Source organism: Phalaenopsis equestris, unplaced genomic scaffold (assembly GCF_001263595.1).
Source record: "Phalaenopsis equestris unplaced genomic scaffold, ASM126359v1 Scaffold000232, whole genome shotgun sequence".
Classification (NCBI taxonomy): domain Eukaryota; kingdom Viridiplantae; phylum Streptophyta; class Magnoliopsida; order Asparagales; family Orchidaceae; genus Phalaenopsis; species Phalaenopsis equestris.
Window position 1 is genome coordinate 486,300 of NW_018164674.1, and position 13,901 is coordinate 500,200.

General features: G+C 33.5%; 2 protein-coding genes across 2 annotated transcripts in view; one reads left to right on the top strand and one right to left on the bottom strand.

Annotated features, from left to right (window-relative positions):
- The window catches only part of LOC110023817 (secreted acidic protein 2-like), an 11,708-nt gene extending 6,548 nt beyond the window's left edge, over positions 1-5,160 (bottom strand). Inside the window, exons 1-2 of the mRNA XM_020723421.1 lie at positions 5,059-5,160; positions 231-425 (exon numbers count right to left, since the gene is read on the bottom strand). Coding sequence (XP_020579080.1) covers positions 231-425; positions 5,059-5,160 — 297 coding nt within the window. The remainder of the gene's footprint in view (positions 1-230; positions 426-5,058) is intronic.
- On the top strand, positions 5,048-13,675 carry LOC110023826 (serine/arginine-rich splicing factor SR45a-like). Its single transcript, XM_020723432.1, has 7 exons — positions 5,048-5,161; positions 5,277-5,296; positions 11,735-11,860; positions 11,966-12,065; positions 12,136-12,285; positions 13,054-13,123; positions 13,218-13,675. Exons 1-7 carry the CDS (start codon positions 5,159-5,161, stop codon positions 13,466-13,468), a joined length of 720 nt encoding a protein of 239 aa, XP_020579091.1. The 5' UTR covers positions 5,048-5,158; the 3' UTR covers positions 13,469-13,675.
- Positions 13,676-13,901: the final 226 nt, after the last annotated feature.

A 13,901-nucleotide genomic window follows, 5' to 3' on the forward strand; every position in this document is an offset into this window, starting at 1 on the left:
TCATACCACCCAAATCTTTCATATCACATAACAAAATATTACTTCTTTAACGTTTCAAAAGTGAAGCATACATTTCATGTATAAGAAAGGTGGTATATGTAATCACTCACAACAATTGAGGGGTATGTATGTAAAATTTCCTTTTTTGAACACAGCTGAGGGCTGAAGTAGATAAGAAGGCTCTTATGAAATTCACATCATCCCTGATCCCAATATGACTCATTCATAACATTATCATTATGGCCATCATCTTCATAATAATAATAATCATCATCATCATCATAATAAACATCGCTATTCTCATCAAAATTAGTATCACTCCGTAGATAATCACCATCATCGCTGTCGGCATCACCATCACCATCATCGCTGTCATCATCCATACCATAACTCGGGACGAATGTGACCGGCTCTTGCTTGATGATCTAATACAAGAGAAATTGCAAATAAGATACTTTCATATTAAATACATCTATAAAATTTCATGCAAAAGTAGTCGCAATGTTGTCACCAATGCGGTGACGATAACATCCTATTTAATAGAAAGAATTTATGGAATCAAACTATTAAAAAAGAGAAATTTAGATTAGGGTAAATGATGCAAGATATAAAACAAAAAAATCATTGGGAAATTTACATACATACCACACAATTCTTAAGAATTTATAAATCTAAGACCTAAATATAAAATTTAGTATTTGGATGTTTGAAAAAAAAAAAAAGTAGAGATTGGAATTTCTAGAGTTTTGTGCTTCGTGGTTGATAGGGGTGTAAGTGAGTCAAGCAGATTTGTGAGTCTGCTAGAGCTTGGCTCGTGAACTGAGCTCGACGAGCTAACAAACCAAGCTCAAGCTAGCCCTGACTCGACTCGTAAGCTCGTGGGCTGGCTCATTTTAAAAAAATAATATAAATTGCACGCCAATAGATCAAATTTGAAGAGTTTATCTTTAAAACATTTAAAAATATTATTTTGTATTTTATAAAAAGTGTTTTTTTATTATCTCTCTCATAATTGCTTATTCTATTTATTATTTTATTATAACACTATCTTAACATAGTATTATTTTTCTCTTTATAAGAAAAAAGTAGCTCGAACATGTAGGCTTAAGTTCGAGTTAGAGCTCAAACTCGGTAAAATTAATCAAGCCTAAGCTCAAGTCGAGAGTGGCTCGAGCTCAACTCGAATTGCTTACAACCCCAGTGGTTGACCTCTTCGGTCCTTCTTGGTAAAATACCAGAGTATCTCTCTTAAATATGGTTGATCTCTCTCCTACCTTATCTTAATCCTTCATCAACATTTCTAGTCTCTATCCATTGTTTTCTCCCCATCTCCTACAACAAAAAAAGCAATTGAAAAAAAAAAAAGTTTCTAAGCTCATAAATTAGTTAGCCAAAATTAGGGTAGCCTTGACTTAGTTTGATTGTTCCTCTTCCACAACACTCCAAATCGCTCGAATCTCGACCAAAAAATCCAAACAAGCCTTTCCAATGTCCTAATTTTGGTGTAGTCTTCACCAAAACCCTTAATTATATTGGATCTCCATTGCATCTCTCAACCTTCCCCTACAACTTCCAAAATGCCTTGAGCACCCCTCCACTCTATAAACCCCATCTCATAGGTTTGGTTTGACCTAAGCCCTTAGCCGGCCATCTTTCGTTGGCCTAAACCTCACATAAAATTTTATCATTGACCTAGAGGTCTCCCACACATAACCACACACCACAGCAACCGAGCCTCAGATATATAGCTCCAAAATTAGGTTAGCAAGTGAAGTTGAAGCAAGTATGATACAACTAATTCCTCAAGTAAACTCAAGTAAGAGAATAGGGTAATAACTTATGTCCTCATAAGCATAAGATGATAATATTTTTTCATAAGTAAAACAAATGGGTTTTCTACTAAGATTAAGTATATTTTATTAATCAAGATTCTATAAATTTTGAAAGTATTACAACCTCAAAATTATTATCGATTGTTAAATCATGTTAAAATTTGATAAATTATTTTACTAATTGTTTTGAGATTTTAGTTATGATAGGGAGTTATTAAATCCCTTTAAGTATTATAAATGAAGGTGGTTGCGGCTTTTTAAAAAGGTGATTGTAAAGTTGCGATAACGAAATCAACTTCTTAGAAAGCTGCGGTGAGAATTATAAATTTTTCTTTTTTTTTTTCAAAAAAGTCATATAATAGCTTTCATATAATCACTGCACTTAACATGTCGGGTTGAAATAAGTTTCTAACATAAAAATTTTAAGAAAGCAGCAAGAAAGTAGTTCCCCAAATAAAATTGTGATGACGGTCTCGAATGCAAAACAGGCAAAAAACTGCCCCCAAAAGACGTTAATTAACTTCTTAATTAATCAATAAAAAGGCTAACATAAGATTTATCAAAACATTCGAATTTAAATTCTTCAAACTCCTATTTAGCAAAAGTTAAGCAAAATCTAGCTTAATCCTGCCTAAAACATGACACCAAACAACCCTTATTGTTTGGCTATAAATAGGATTTGGTAAATCTAGTAAATTCATATTTAGTAAATCCTAAAAGCGTCAAATTATAATTTTTTTTTGGCATGATAGATGATAAATCTAGTCAAAAGCTTCTAAATTGCTTGAATAATATTTTCAAAATTTAGATTTTAAACTTAAAAAAAACAAACACAAAGAGTGTAAGTGATGCAAATATTTATAATCCCACTTCATTCATGATTTACCACATCTTAGATCTCACCTAAAACAATATTTAAGAACTTGGTAGTTATCATGTGATTCAAATAAGGGCATTTGCATACATACCACACAATTCTTATGTATTAACATATCTCCCACCTAAACTTTCATATTTACATACATAACACTCGCACAATTAATATCGCATAAAAAAATAGCACTTTTACCACTTTTAAAAGATAAAACACACCTTTTCATGCAATTAATATCGCATAAAAAATAGCACTATTACCACTTTTAAAAGATAAAACACACCTTTTCATGCATAGTCTTAAAGCAACAAAGTGCTATGGCATGCTATGCGTATATACATGCAAATTTACCTTCACATAATCCTTTGCCAAAACTTAGCCTTCATCATAGCTAAAACTTGCTACAAAATATCCTCCAAAGAAAAACAAATAATGATCGAACACCAAGAAACACCTAATTTAAGAGGAAAAGAATTAAGTGCAAACCTCAATGACACCTACCGGTGCGGCTGGTTCCTCGGCATTCGGCAGCCATAACTTAAGGCCACTTCCATCCCACAACTAACAATCATGTGGGTACATACGACTATCGTAGACCCTGGCGTGCACATCCGATCCAGCAATTGGGAATTGATACAGATTCCTTGGATCAATTTTAATGGAATTTAGACAAACAATTGGGAGACAACACCGCTTGCCTTTAAAGGATTTACATTTAAAGAGCTCTGTTGCAGTTCGGGTTCTCAAATCAATCTATGAAATGAAAGGCATGATCAAGCATTAGAAAGAGAAGCAAGTAGAAAAATAGGAGAAAGATCTAACAAAAAAAGTAAGAATTAGCTGCATAAAACTCAATTCCTATGTATATATATATCTTAACACTTAAACTGTAATTTTTTACATAAAAGCCGCTCGAAGATCTTGTGTCGAGGTGATTCGAGAGAGAGATCATGGCAAGATGAGAGCTCATTGATCTTGGAGATTCTTGGAGATTGGAGATTTTGTATCTAAATTATTCGAGAGAGAGATCATGACAAGATGAGAGTTTATTCATCAATGTAAATGCCTTGTAATTCTTCTTTATTGCCTCCAGTGGATTTGATGTTTGATTTCCCTCTCGTGGATGTAAGTCATATGGACCGAATAACGTAATTCTTGGTTGCTTTGGTTTCTTGTTTGCATATTATGTTTGTTGCAGTTTTTTCATTTATTTTCCCTGTTTTATTATCTGTTGTGGTTTCACTTTCATTCGGCTATTAGAGAGGTGTTCGACATTTATTGTTTGTTCCTATTCGACAGTTCAGTTCTTGGTTTTATCCAGGTGTTCGACAGCGCAGTTCTTGATTTTCTTGACGTGCAAAGCGGTCCTATTTTTCTTCAACATAATTGAATAAAAAAAAAACTTTAGTTCAAAAATTTTGAACGCATAAATGTTTAGTGATATTATTATTCATTTAAATCATTAATATTGTGTGTCTCGGTTACATCTCTAAATTAAAATAAAGAAGAAAAAAGTCATAACAACAACAACAATAAATTTGGACAAGATTTTAAAGCTTCAAGCATTAAAAAAAGCAAAGATAAACAGCATAGCACTCCGTTCAGCTAAAATAATTTATGAACTTAATTTATTTTCATTTCATTCTAATTAATTAAGATCATTTTTTATACAAGATGCCCAAAATTTTTTAGGTTCACCTCTATCTTTCTTAACATAAGTTAAATCTAAAACATTTATTTTCCTATCTGGATCATAAGATAATCAAGATTTAATGTGCTATGAGTCAAATTGTCATGCATAATTAGATTATTTAGTGCGGTGGCATTTTGAAAACGCATCTGATTTGTTTGGGTAAACTAAGTTTTGACAGCTTATGCATTTTGAAAACGCTGAAAACAGAGTTTTCACACAACACCTATGTAGGTGCGGTGACGGCTTTCTGACAGCGATCTGACTTTTTTAAGAAAATAAAAAAAATGTAATAGCCACCTCACATAGCCTATGAGCAATCAGGTTATTAACAAATTATTTAATAAGCTGCAGCTGCCCCCAAACATACTCGAAAAGACTAATATAATAGCCTGGAGAATTAAGGTCCGTTTGTGGCAGCTTGTGTGTTTCAGGCTGACTGGCCACAGAGGTCGACCCGCGGTCTGCGTTTAGTGTTAAAACTCAAACGCAGTTTCAGATAAACTGATGAAACGTGCAAACCAAACAGTATTACGACATTTTGAAAACGCTGCCCACACCTATAAACTGCCCCAAACGAAACTTAGTTTAACAGATATACATATTGTTACGTATAAAATGACTCACGTTCCGTTCACGTGATAAGGAGCCTTTAAAGCTACCCGCAGTCCGCAGCGCTTTAAGAGAACCGGCGAATACAGAAACCCTAATTTCTTCACAGCGGGGCGAATTCCTTTTTCGTGCTTCCGGTTATCAACGATCATGGTATTTCTTTTTCTATTTCTTGATCTAATCTGCTTTGGTGTTCATTTTTGATTCTGCTGTCTCTAACCTTCGCTGTTTACTTTCTTTTGTTACTAACGCCCTACGCCCTATGAAGGCTGACTCTCCCCGCAGAAGGTAAAATCTCGTTTTCTCTCTTAATTGAGAATTTATCTTTATTTTTGGCTAAGGATCCTCTTTTTCATCGCTTTCGTGCTAGCTATTTTATTTCTTTGGGTTATGTCTTTGTTTTCTGATCTAGAGCGTTTTAATTTGTTATTTTATGTTTATTTGGATATTAAGATCGAGGTTTAATGTGGTTTAAGATCTACTAAAATTACAGTTTTCTCTGGCTGTATCTCTTTTACTTATTTTTCAATATGATAGGCTAGTGCGTAGAAAGTTTTCCATGTCATCCCATTTACAGTATTTTGTTATTGCTGAGGTGTTTATACAAAATTAACTGTTCTGTGGTATTCATTGCTGCTGTTGATCTGATTGGTGATATATTTGATAGTAATGATTTATATTCCTATGTTCTTTGGATGATTTACATACGTAACACTAAATTCCTATGTATTTACATATATAACACCTATGCTTTAATTTTAAATAAATGCCACCTCCCCTATGCATGAAAAAGTTGCATTTCAATTTTGAAAAGTTAAAATGGTGCTATTTTTTTAATTTTATATTAATGATTTTGGCGGTATAAATGTAAAATTTAAAGTTTAGGTGTTAGATGTGTAAATACGTTTGAATAGGGTGGTATGTAAAGACCCCGATTTTATAGGATATCTCTTGCATACATATTTGGTTCATCAAAATAAATATTCTCATAACAACATATTGGAAAAATGTGTTGCTTGCGTGTTTTGTGATGTTTGAAAGGAAGGAATGCAGAACAAGAATACTTTGGAAGATTGGAATGCCATCCTCAGTGAAAATTTAAAAGAGTTGGTAGTGATTATGTAGCTGAAAGAACAAGAATACTTTGGAAGATTGGAATGCCATCCTCAATGAAAATTTAAAAGAGTTGGTAGTGAATATGTACCTGAAAGATAAATTTTTTTAGCTGAATAGTTTTATAAACATTCGGTTGATAAGTTGGTATTATTTTATTTTGTAGGAGTATATTCTAAATATGATTAGTACTATGGCTCCTCAAGCAGAAGCTGACCTCTAAAATTAAATTTTGAAAGCGATGGTTGAACTAAATGGACATAGAAGACCTATTGGGATAGGTTTTATGAAGATTCATAGTAGTTTTGGACTACAAGATAGCAATTTTATATAATCTTAGAATAGCACTTCCTAAGAAATGATTTTATTATAAATCTGGTTTGAACTTATGCTCCTTAAGTTGGCTTTGATGATATTTTGAATGAAAAAAATAAATTCTGGGAAGACATAAATGAAGCAATACAACTTGTGTTTGTGGAACAAAATTATAAGTATTTGTGATGACTTAAAATAACTTATATAGACTATATTAGGGTGGCTTAAGAGAGTTTATGTGATCGTTAGGGAATAGAAGGGGGGTACTTTTTATTTTAATCATATATAATATTAAATTAATGAATTTATGTTTAAGAAATGAGAGAGGGGAGAGCACTTTACTTTTAGATTTGGATCAAGAAAAGTATGAGTAGTTTTCATTATTTCTTGGAATTAAGTACTTTTTATGTTGATTAAGGTGATTCTAAGTTAGTTTATTCAATAAATATAGAGTATTGTTTTTGGATTTCTACAAATACAAAGAATGCCATCAAAAGAATTATTTTTTTATGACAAGATAGTATAACTTAAAAAGAGAGAAGTTGTTTGAGATTGGTTAAGAGAAGTGGAATTCTAACCAAAGTTGTTATTGGATAAGATGGTTAGATGCATTGAAAAAATCATTATTTAGGTTTGAACTTACTTTAGAATTTAACATATTTAAGATGACCTATGGAGCATGAATTATAGAAATCAACAAAGAATAAATAAATGTACTTTTTGAAGAGTGGAATACTATAAATCTGGTGGCACCAAATTTGATTGCACCATGGAATCAAGTCAATCATACAGTATCGCAGCTACAAACAACTCATTTTTTAGTTTATCGATCATTAGAATCTCTCGCTTTCGTTTGTTCAATATATCTGAATGTCATGCTATTTCTTTAAGCGTTATTGCTTGAGTCCACTATTGATTTCTTCGCTCGATATCACAACTCTTGATTTGCTAAAGCAGTGATGTTACCTTTATCACATGAATCTTACTGGTTGTTGCTGCCAGCGTTTGTTCCTGACGTCGTTGCTCGATCTCACAATGATCAGAGGTGGTTTTGTGTGGAACTTCATCATTTCTTCCAAGGCCGTGAATCTTTTCTGGAACCGCCCCTCCATGGACGAGAAAAATTTATTCCATTTCAGATCTAATTTGGCTTCTTTTTTCTAATTTCTTCTTCAGAGCATTAATTATTGTGTTTTTATTATTCCCCTAATGATTAGTATCACAAGTGTGACTCAAATCAGAAAGAGTGGATGTATCACAATATTAAGTTAATGTGTGCTTCTATCCCATTGTTTAATCGGGATTATTTCTACTTGCTTGGTCTCTACCAACTAGCTCGAATCACAAACTTTTTGTGATTAGGGCATGTCGCTGCATCGTGTGCTGGGAAACGGTCGAGCGCAGTGGAGAGGAAAGTCTTGTGTGGTCTTTAGGGATGTCAGAGGCATGAGGTTTTGCGGATTAGGCGCGCCGCGCTAGCTTTCCAACACAAGCTGTGATCCTTTTTTTTCCTACTTCACACAACAATTTTGTAGTTGTCGTCCCAAGCTAGAGCTAATCGTGACTGTATCACGAGGGTCCGATACGACACTGTGATCTTTCAGTACGTGCATGTCAAACCCTTTTTTTTTTCTTTGCACGATCGCGCCCTATCTCGTCATAGGCTTATGCAACTGTATCCCTGTACCGTACAATCAAACCCGTTGCGGGTTTTCTCTTGTAAGTTGTGTTCCTTCTATAAGCCCCTTTTTTGTTTCAAGTTCGAATGCTCTGTTATCAATTTGATAAGAAATTTTGTTGAAATTAGGGCAAAACAAATTATTTTTCTTCAATAACTCCAACAATACAACCAAAATACATAAAGATAAACACTTATAATTCGAGAGGTAGGAAATTTCTCGCAAACCCTAACCCTAAGATTCAACACTCAATCTCATTCATAACCCTAACTCTATGACTCAAAAGTCAAGACCCAATCTCATGCATAACCCTAACTCTAAGACTCAAGAGTCAAGACCCAATTTGATGCATAACCCTTACACTAAGCATATTATTTCTATTTATACTAAACAATAATAAATGACAAATTACTAAATTGTCTTTATGTTAATAAAGACTAAATTTCCCCAAGTTATGTGATAATTGTTACCCACCAACTATCGGAATGACGTCGGATATTGGATTGTATTAGCTAATTTTTTAAAAAAATGAATATTTAAAACTAGACGAAACCAATTATCCCCAAGTTATGTGATAATTGTTACCTACCAACTATCGGAATGACGCCGGATATTGGATTGTATTAGCTAATTTTTTTAAAAAATGAATATTTAAAACTAGACGAAACCAATTATTTGGAGAGGTAACATTTTGATATTTATTTGAATGCAAGGATGTTTACGATTTGACAGTTATTGGGAATTAAGAAATGGCCTTATAATGAATTTAGTGGAATTTAAGTTTAGGTGTGTCAATATCAAAGAATTAAATTGATTTAACGCTAGAAGATACATTATCAATATGATTTTTTTTTTAAGGCAGTTACTAATAAATATAGAGTAAGAACGAAAGGATTTTCACACCATTCTTTATGATAAATAACTACAGGGCTTTGCAGTAATAAGAAATGGACAATGTATGGCAAGGATATCTTGAAATTATCTAGGAATATTTGATGTAGTGTCAGTAGCTTTACAAGTGGACATGGAATTGTTGGATCTTAAAACAGATTATCATATAAAATAAATATCATTTCTATTATCAATGAAAATTCTTATAAATAATATTCATTGATATCGGTATATTCTATTAGTTGCCATTGTTCTAATCGATCAGAGTTCAATTGAATTGGTTCGACTTTTGTTGAAATTGGCTTGCAACTATCATATATGGAATTGTCGGACATCAATGAAATCAATGAAATCAATGTTAAGAACTGTTAAGATGAAGATTTTGATGTTAGAGCAGCACTGGGAGTAACATTTGTTGAAGAGTAGGTGGAAATATATTTCGTTGGAGGATTTCAATGTAGTACTGAAAATGTTATAACATAAATTATTGATTAGGGAGAAAGGTGGCAGTTCAAACGTTACATCGCTGAAGAATAGTGATTCTTGAATATATTCTAATAGTTTTTATGATGTTAAGGAAGTTGATTGGTCTTGTGAGTATTGTTAAACTTTAATATTGTAAATTGATTGATGAAAACGTATAATTGTTGCCTCAATAGTCACTATTCAATAGAATATTCACTAGCTATTTTCCTAAGCAGCCAATTTTACCTTTTAGATTCACCTACTTTTTCTCTCATTTATCTATTTTTATGTTATTTGAGAGTTTGCGCGCGAATGTGTTTGTATTTGGGCTAGTCTCTCCTTCATTGTATGATGGTGAAATGTTTTTGATTGGTATATTTTCCCTATTAATAAACTTCCACCTATGGAACTCATTTTCATTGTATAAGGTTCAAATTTATTGACCGATAGAATTACTATAATTATTGATTAGAAAATATTTCTTGTGATTAAATAGTTTGTAGTCCTAGTCAATTATCCTTCGTGCTTCCTATAGTAAGCAAAATTAACATATAGAATTTATTATTATTTTGCTTCATATATTTGTTGCATTTAGAAGTTAATTCTCATAGATGTGTTCTTATTTTATCGGATGATTAGATAATGTGTTAATTATTAACATAAATGTTTTCTCACTCTCAATTTTCATGTCAAAATTTAGTTGAATGGGTGTTTGACTATTGGTGTATGGTTTTGGTTTTGAAAGGTAAAATAAAAAGTGTGTGTGTAAAATTGTTGGGTTAATTTGCTGTTGAAAAACTGTTAAATTTTAGTAGGAAGTCCATGGAGGGCCTCAATTTTCTTCTAGATGAGTATGCTATTTAATCTACAATTTACCATGGCTCACGTAAGCCTAGAGATGTTGAGAACTAGAAGCTGCCTGCATGGTTCACACTGATCTTACCTTTGAAATCTATTATTGAAAGCTGTTCAAAGCTTTTCTGATTATCGGTCCCTTTTGGAAGTTTCTCGATTGACGTTGTCCACATTACTCGCACTTGTTTTTTTTTTTAATAGCGTCCGACTGTTTGCTCATCATAGATTGGTTTTATTTAAAAGATATCACTTTGTCCTTAGTTCTTATTTTGATTTTGTATTATTGTTTTAGGCAATGCAAGTATATTACCTGTTTGTTTTATCATTGTGTGGTAAAAAAATATGCATTAATTATTGATATAAATTTGATTTACTCTTGTTATGTGAAAAGTGGCCGTTGGAAAAATTGTGCAAGGCTGCTTCAAAACCTCAGTTAATTTTCATTCAGAATTCAATGAGATTTTCCTCTAGACTATTATTTCATCAAATATTCTCTCTACCATGGCTCATATAAAACTAGGATTGATTGGGGCTTGAGGCTTACGCATATGGTTCTCGAGGATCTACTTTCAATAAGATTAGGATTGCCAAGCCAAAAGTCATCTCGGGAACCTAGTAGCCGATATATATATATGGTTGGCAGGGCCCTGGTGCATTATTTGCAAGGCATGGCATGATTGATGGCTGAGAAACTTGTCGGTGCAAGACTGATCCAAAAAGTTAAAATCTGTGTTCTAACTAGAAATTTTAATAATATAAAGAGTTTATATAAGTTCAAAATGATTTTATATGTTTTTTGGAGATGATTATTTACGCACCTGATCCATATTGCTGAGGTATGTTGAGTGTATGTTGGTCGTCTTTTACTTGATTGTTTTAAATATATTTTGATTACAGCCACATCTCTTTAATAGGTGTTGGTAGGCCATAGAAGTTCTTGATACAAATTGATTTTTCTTGCCAGTTAATCTTCAGTAATATTTATCTTCTGCTTGTCACAGTATATTTGACATAAAAGTTGAATTTACATGATTGTTTGCTTCAAAAAACATGCTGAAGTTTGATGCAATGTCTTCACCCATTGCTCTCCTTTTGTAAATTATGATTGAGTTTACCACCTAGAATTTTATTTGAAGCGGCATGACTTTAAAATTTAAATTCAATAATTGAATGTTAGGGAAATTCACAGACCTAGCACACAATTCTTATGTATTTACGTATCATTTTGTTGCTTTAAACCTATTTCATGCATATGTATGTAAATATGACAGTTTAGGCATGAGATGTGTAAATACATTAGACTTGTCTGCTATGTATGTAAATAACCACATCAATCCTATAAACTAATGCTTTAGGCATAATCCCTCAAACCGTTTGAGCTTCACATTTATATTTTCCGCCATTTAAGGTACTCAAGGTCCCCTTTGCCTTACAAGGGGAGGTCAACGTCTCGATCAAAGGGACAATCCCAGTCCAGGTCCCGGTCTCCCCGACCTAGGAGCCGGTCAAGATCACAATCTCCAAGTCACAACAGGTTTATAGCTGCAGCCAATTACTCCAAATTCGTTTTCTCGCTTTCTTTTACAAGTTGATGCAACAAGTGAAACAATTGACCTAAACCCTAAATCCTAAATTGTAGGAATGATGTTGCGAATTCCGGTAATACTCTTTACGTAACCGGCCTTTCCTCCCGGGTTACAGAAAGAGACCTTGAAGAACATTTTTCGAAAGAGGGAAAGGTAACTATGTAATATCTATATTTTTCATGAATTTTCATGTTTTTTAAATCATATTATCTTGTATTTCCAGGTCACGGACTGCCGCCTCATCGTGGAACCCCGTACCCGAATCTCCCGTGGCTTTGCGTTTCTCACCATGGAAACCACTGAAGCTGCTGAACGCTGTGTCAGACACCTTAATCAGTCGGTTTTGGAGGGTCGTTACATAACCGTTGAGAAGGTAAATCTTTTTTTTACACAGTTGTCGAATTATAACACAACGAAGCTTCCTATGTTCATCTCTTGTTTGACTTAAAGGTTTTTGGTTATATTCAGAAAGTCAAATTGCGTCAGCTAAGTTGGCAGCAATCAAAGATGATCAGTCCTTCATCACTTCAACTTATTCTTAGAGATTGATTCTTCACACTTCAACTTAACAAATAGCAAAAATTGCTCAACTAACCTTCAGCTTTCACACCCCCCAACAACTTCAGCATTCTTACAGTAACCAGACATTTTATGGTATCATATATCTGGCATTCATTTAATGATTGCTATTAGGTGATTGCTCATAGGCACGCACTGTGATCCTAATAATTTTCTATTTGGAAATTTACATACCTAGCACACAATTCTTATTTATTTACATTTCCAACACCTAAACTTTCATAAGTACACAGCGCTTCACCGCTCTAAATCTATGCATGAAAACATGTATTTCATTTTTAAAATTTGCTAAACGTGCTATTTTTTATTGAGTGCTCTGTTTGTAAATATGAAAGTTTTGGTGTGAGATATGTAAATACATAAGAATTTTGTGTTATGTATGTAACTGTCCTTTTCTCTATTTTCTATAAATATTTGGCCATCCTTCCTTCATTATTATTCTCATAGGATCTAATAACTTGATTGCCTTCTGTATTACTTTCTTCTCTAACTTGTCTCTGTGGTTTTTTATTTATTTTGAATAACATTTTAGTTTTCAAGGCTTCTTTTACCCATTTTTCAGTCCAGAAGAAAGCGTCCGAGGACGCCCACACCCGGACAGTATCTTGGTCTGAAGAATTCCCGCGAGCCTGGTGAGTCGAATCTCTCTCTGCCGATGTTAACGAGTCATTTTATTGATTTCATTGTGTAACACTTTTTTAAGTTTACTTGTTCACCTTGTTGCAGGCTATCGCTACGATCGTGACCGTGATCGTGGAAGGTTTCGTGGGGGCTATGGAAGGGATGAATATTATGGCGGTTATCGAAGGTCTCCGAGGCGCTCGCCTTACCGTGGCGGCCGCGATTATTCTCCTCCACGCTACTCACCTTATGGTGGCAGATCTAGAAGGGAGCGGTCGAGGTCCCTGCCGGATTCGCCTTATGGTAGTCCAGACAGAGGCGGATATGGAAAGCGCTCAAACATGTATGTTCGGTAAGTTTGGATACTATTTTTGGGTATATTTGTCATTAAACTTGAAGCTTATGTTTGTTTGGTAGAGATTTTTAAAACCTTAAACCAGTTTTTGCTTGTTCTCTCTGCTCATTGGGATAGATTTCAGGATGTTCTTAGGTTTATGATGTGGGATATGTGACATGAATGTTCCGTTTTAATGATGATTTTCTGTTCTGTTTTTTTTATTTTATTTTATTTTATTGGGGCATTTACATAAGTACCACCTATTGTCTATGTTATACATATCCAACGCCTAAACTTTTCTTTTTTACATTAATACCACCCAAATCATTCACATCACATAAAAAAATACCACTATTTTAACTTTTAAGAGGTGAAATACACGTTTTTATGCATAAGTTGGGTGGTGCAAATGTAAAAAATTGAAGTTTTGGTGCTTAGATATGCAAGTTCAT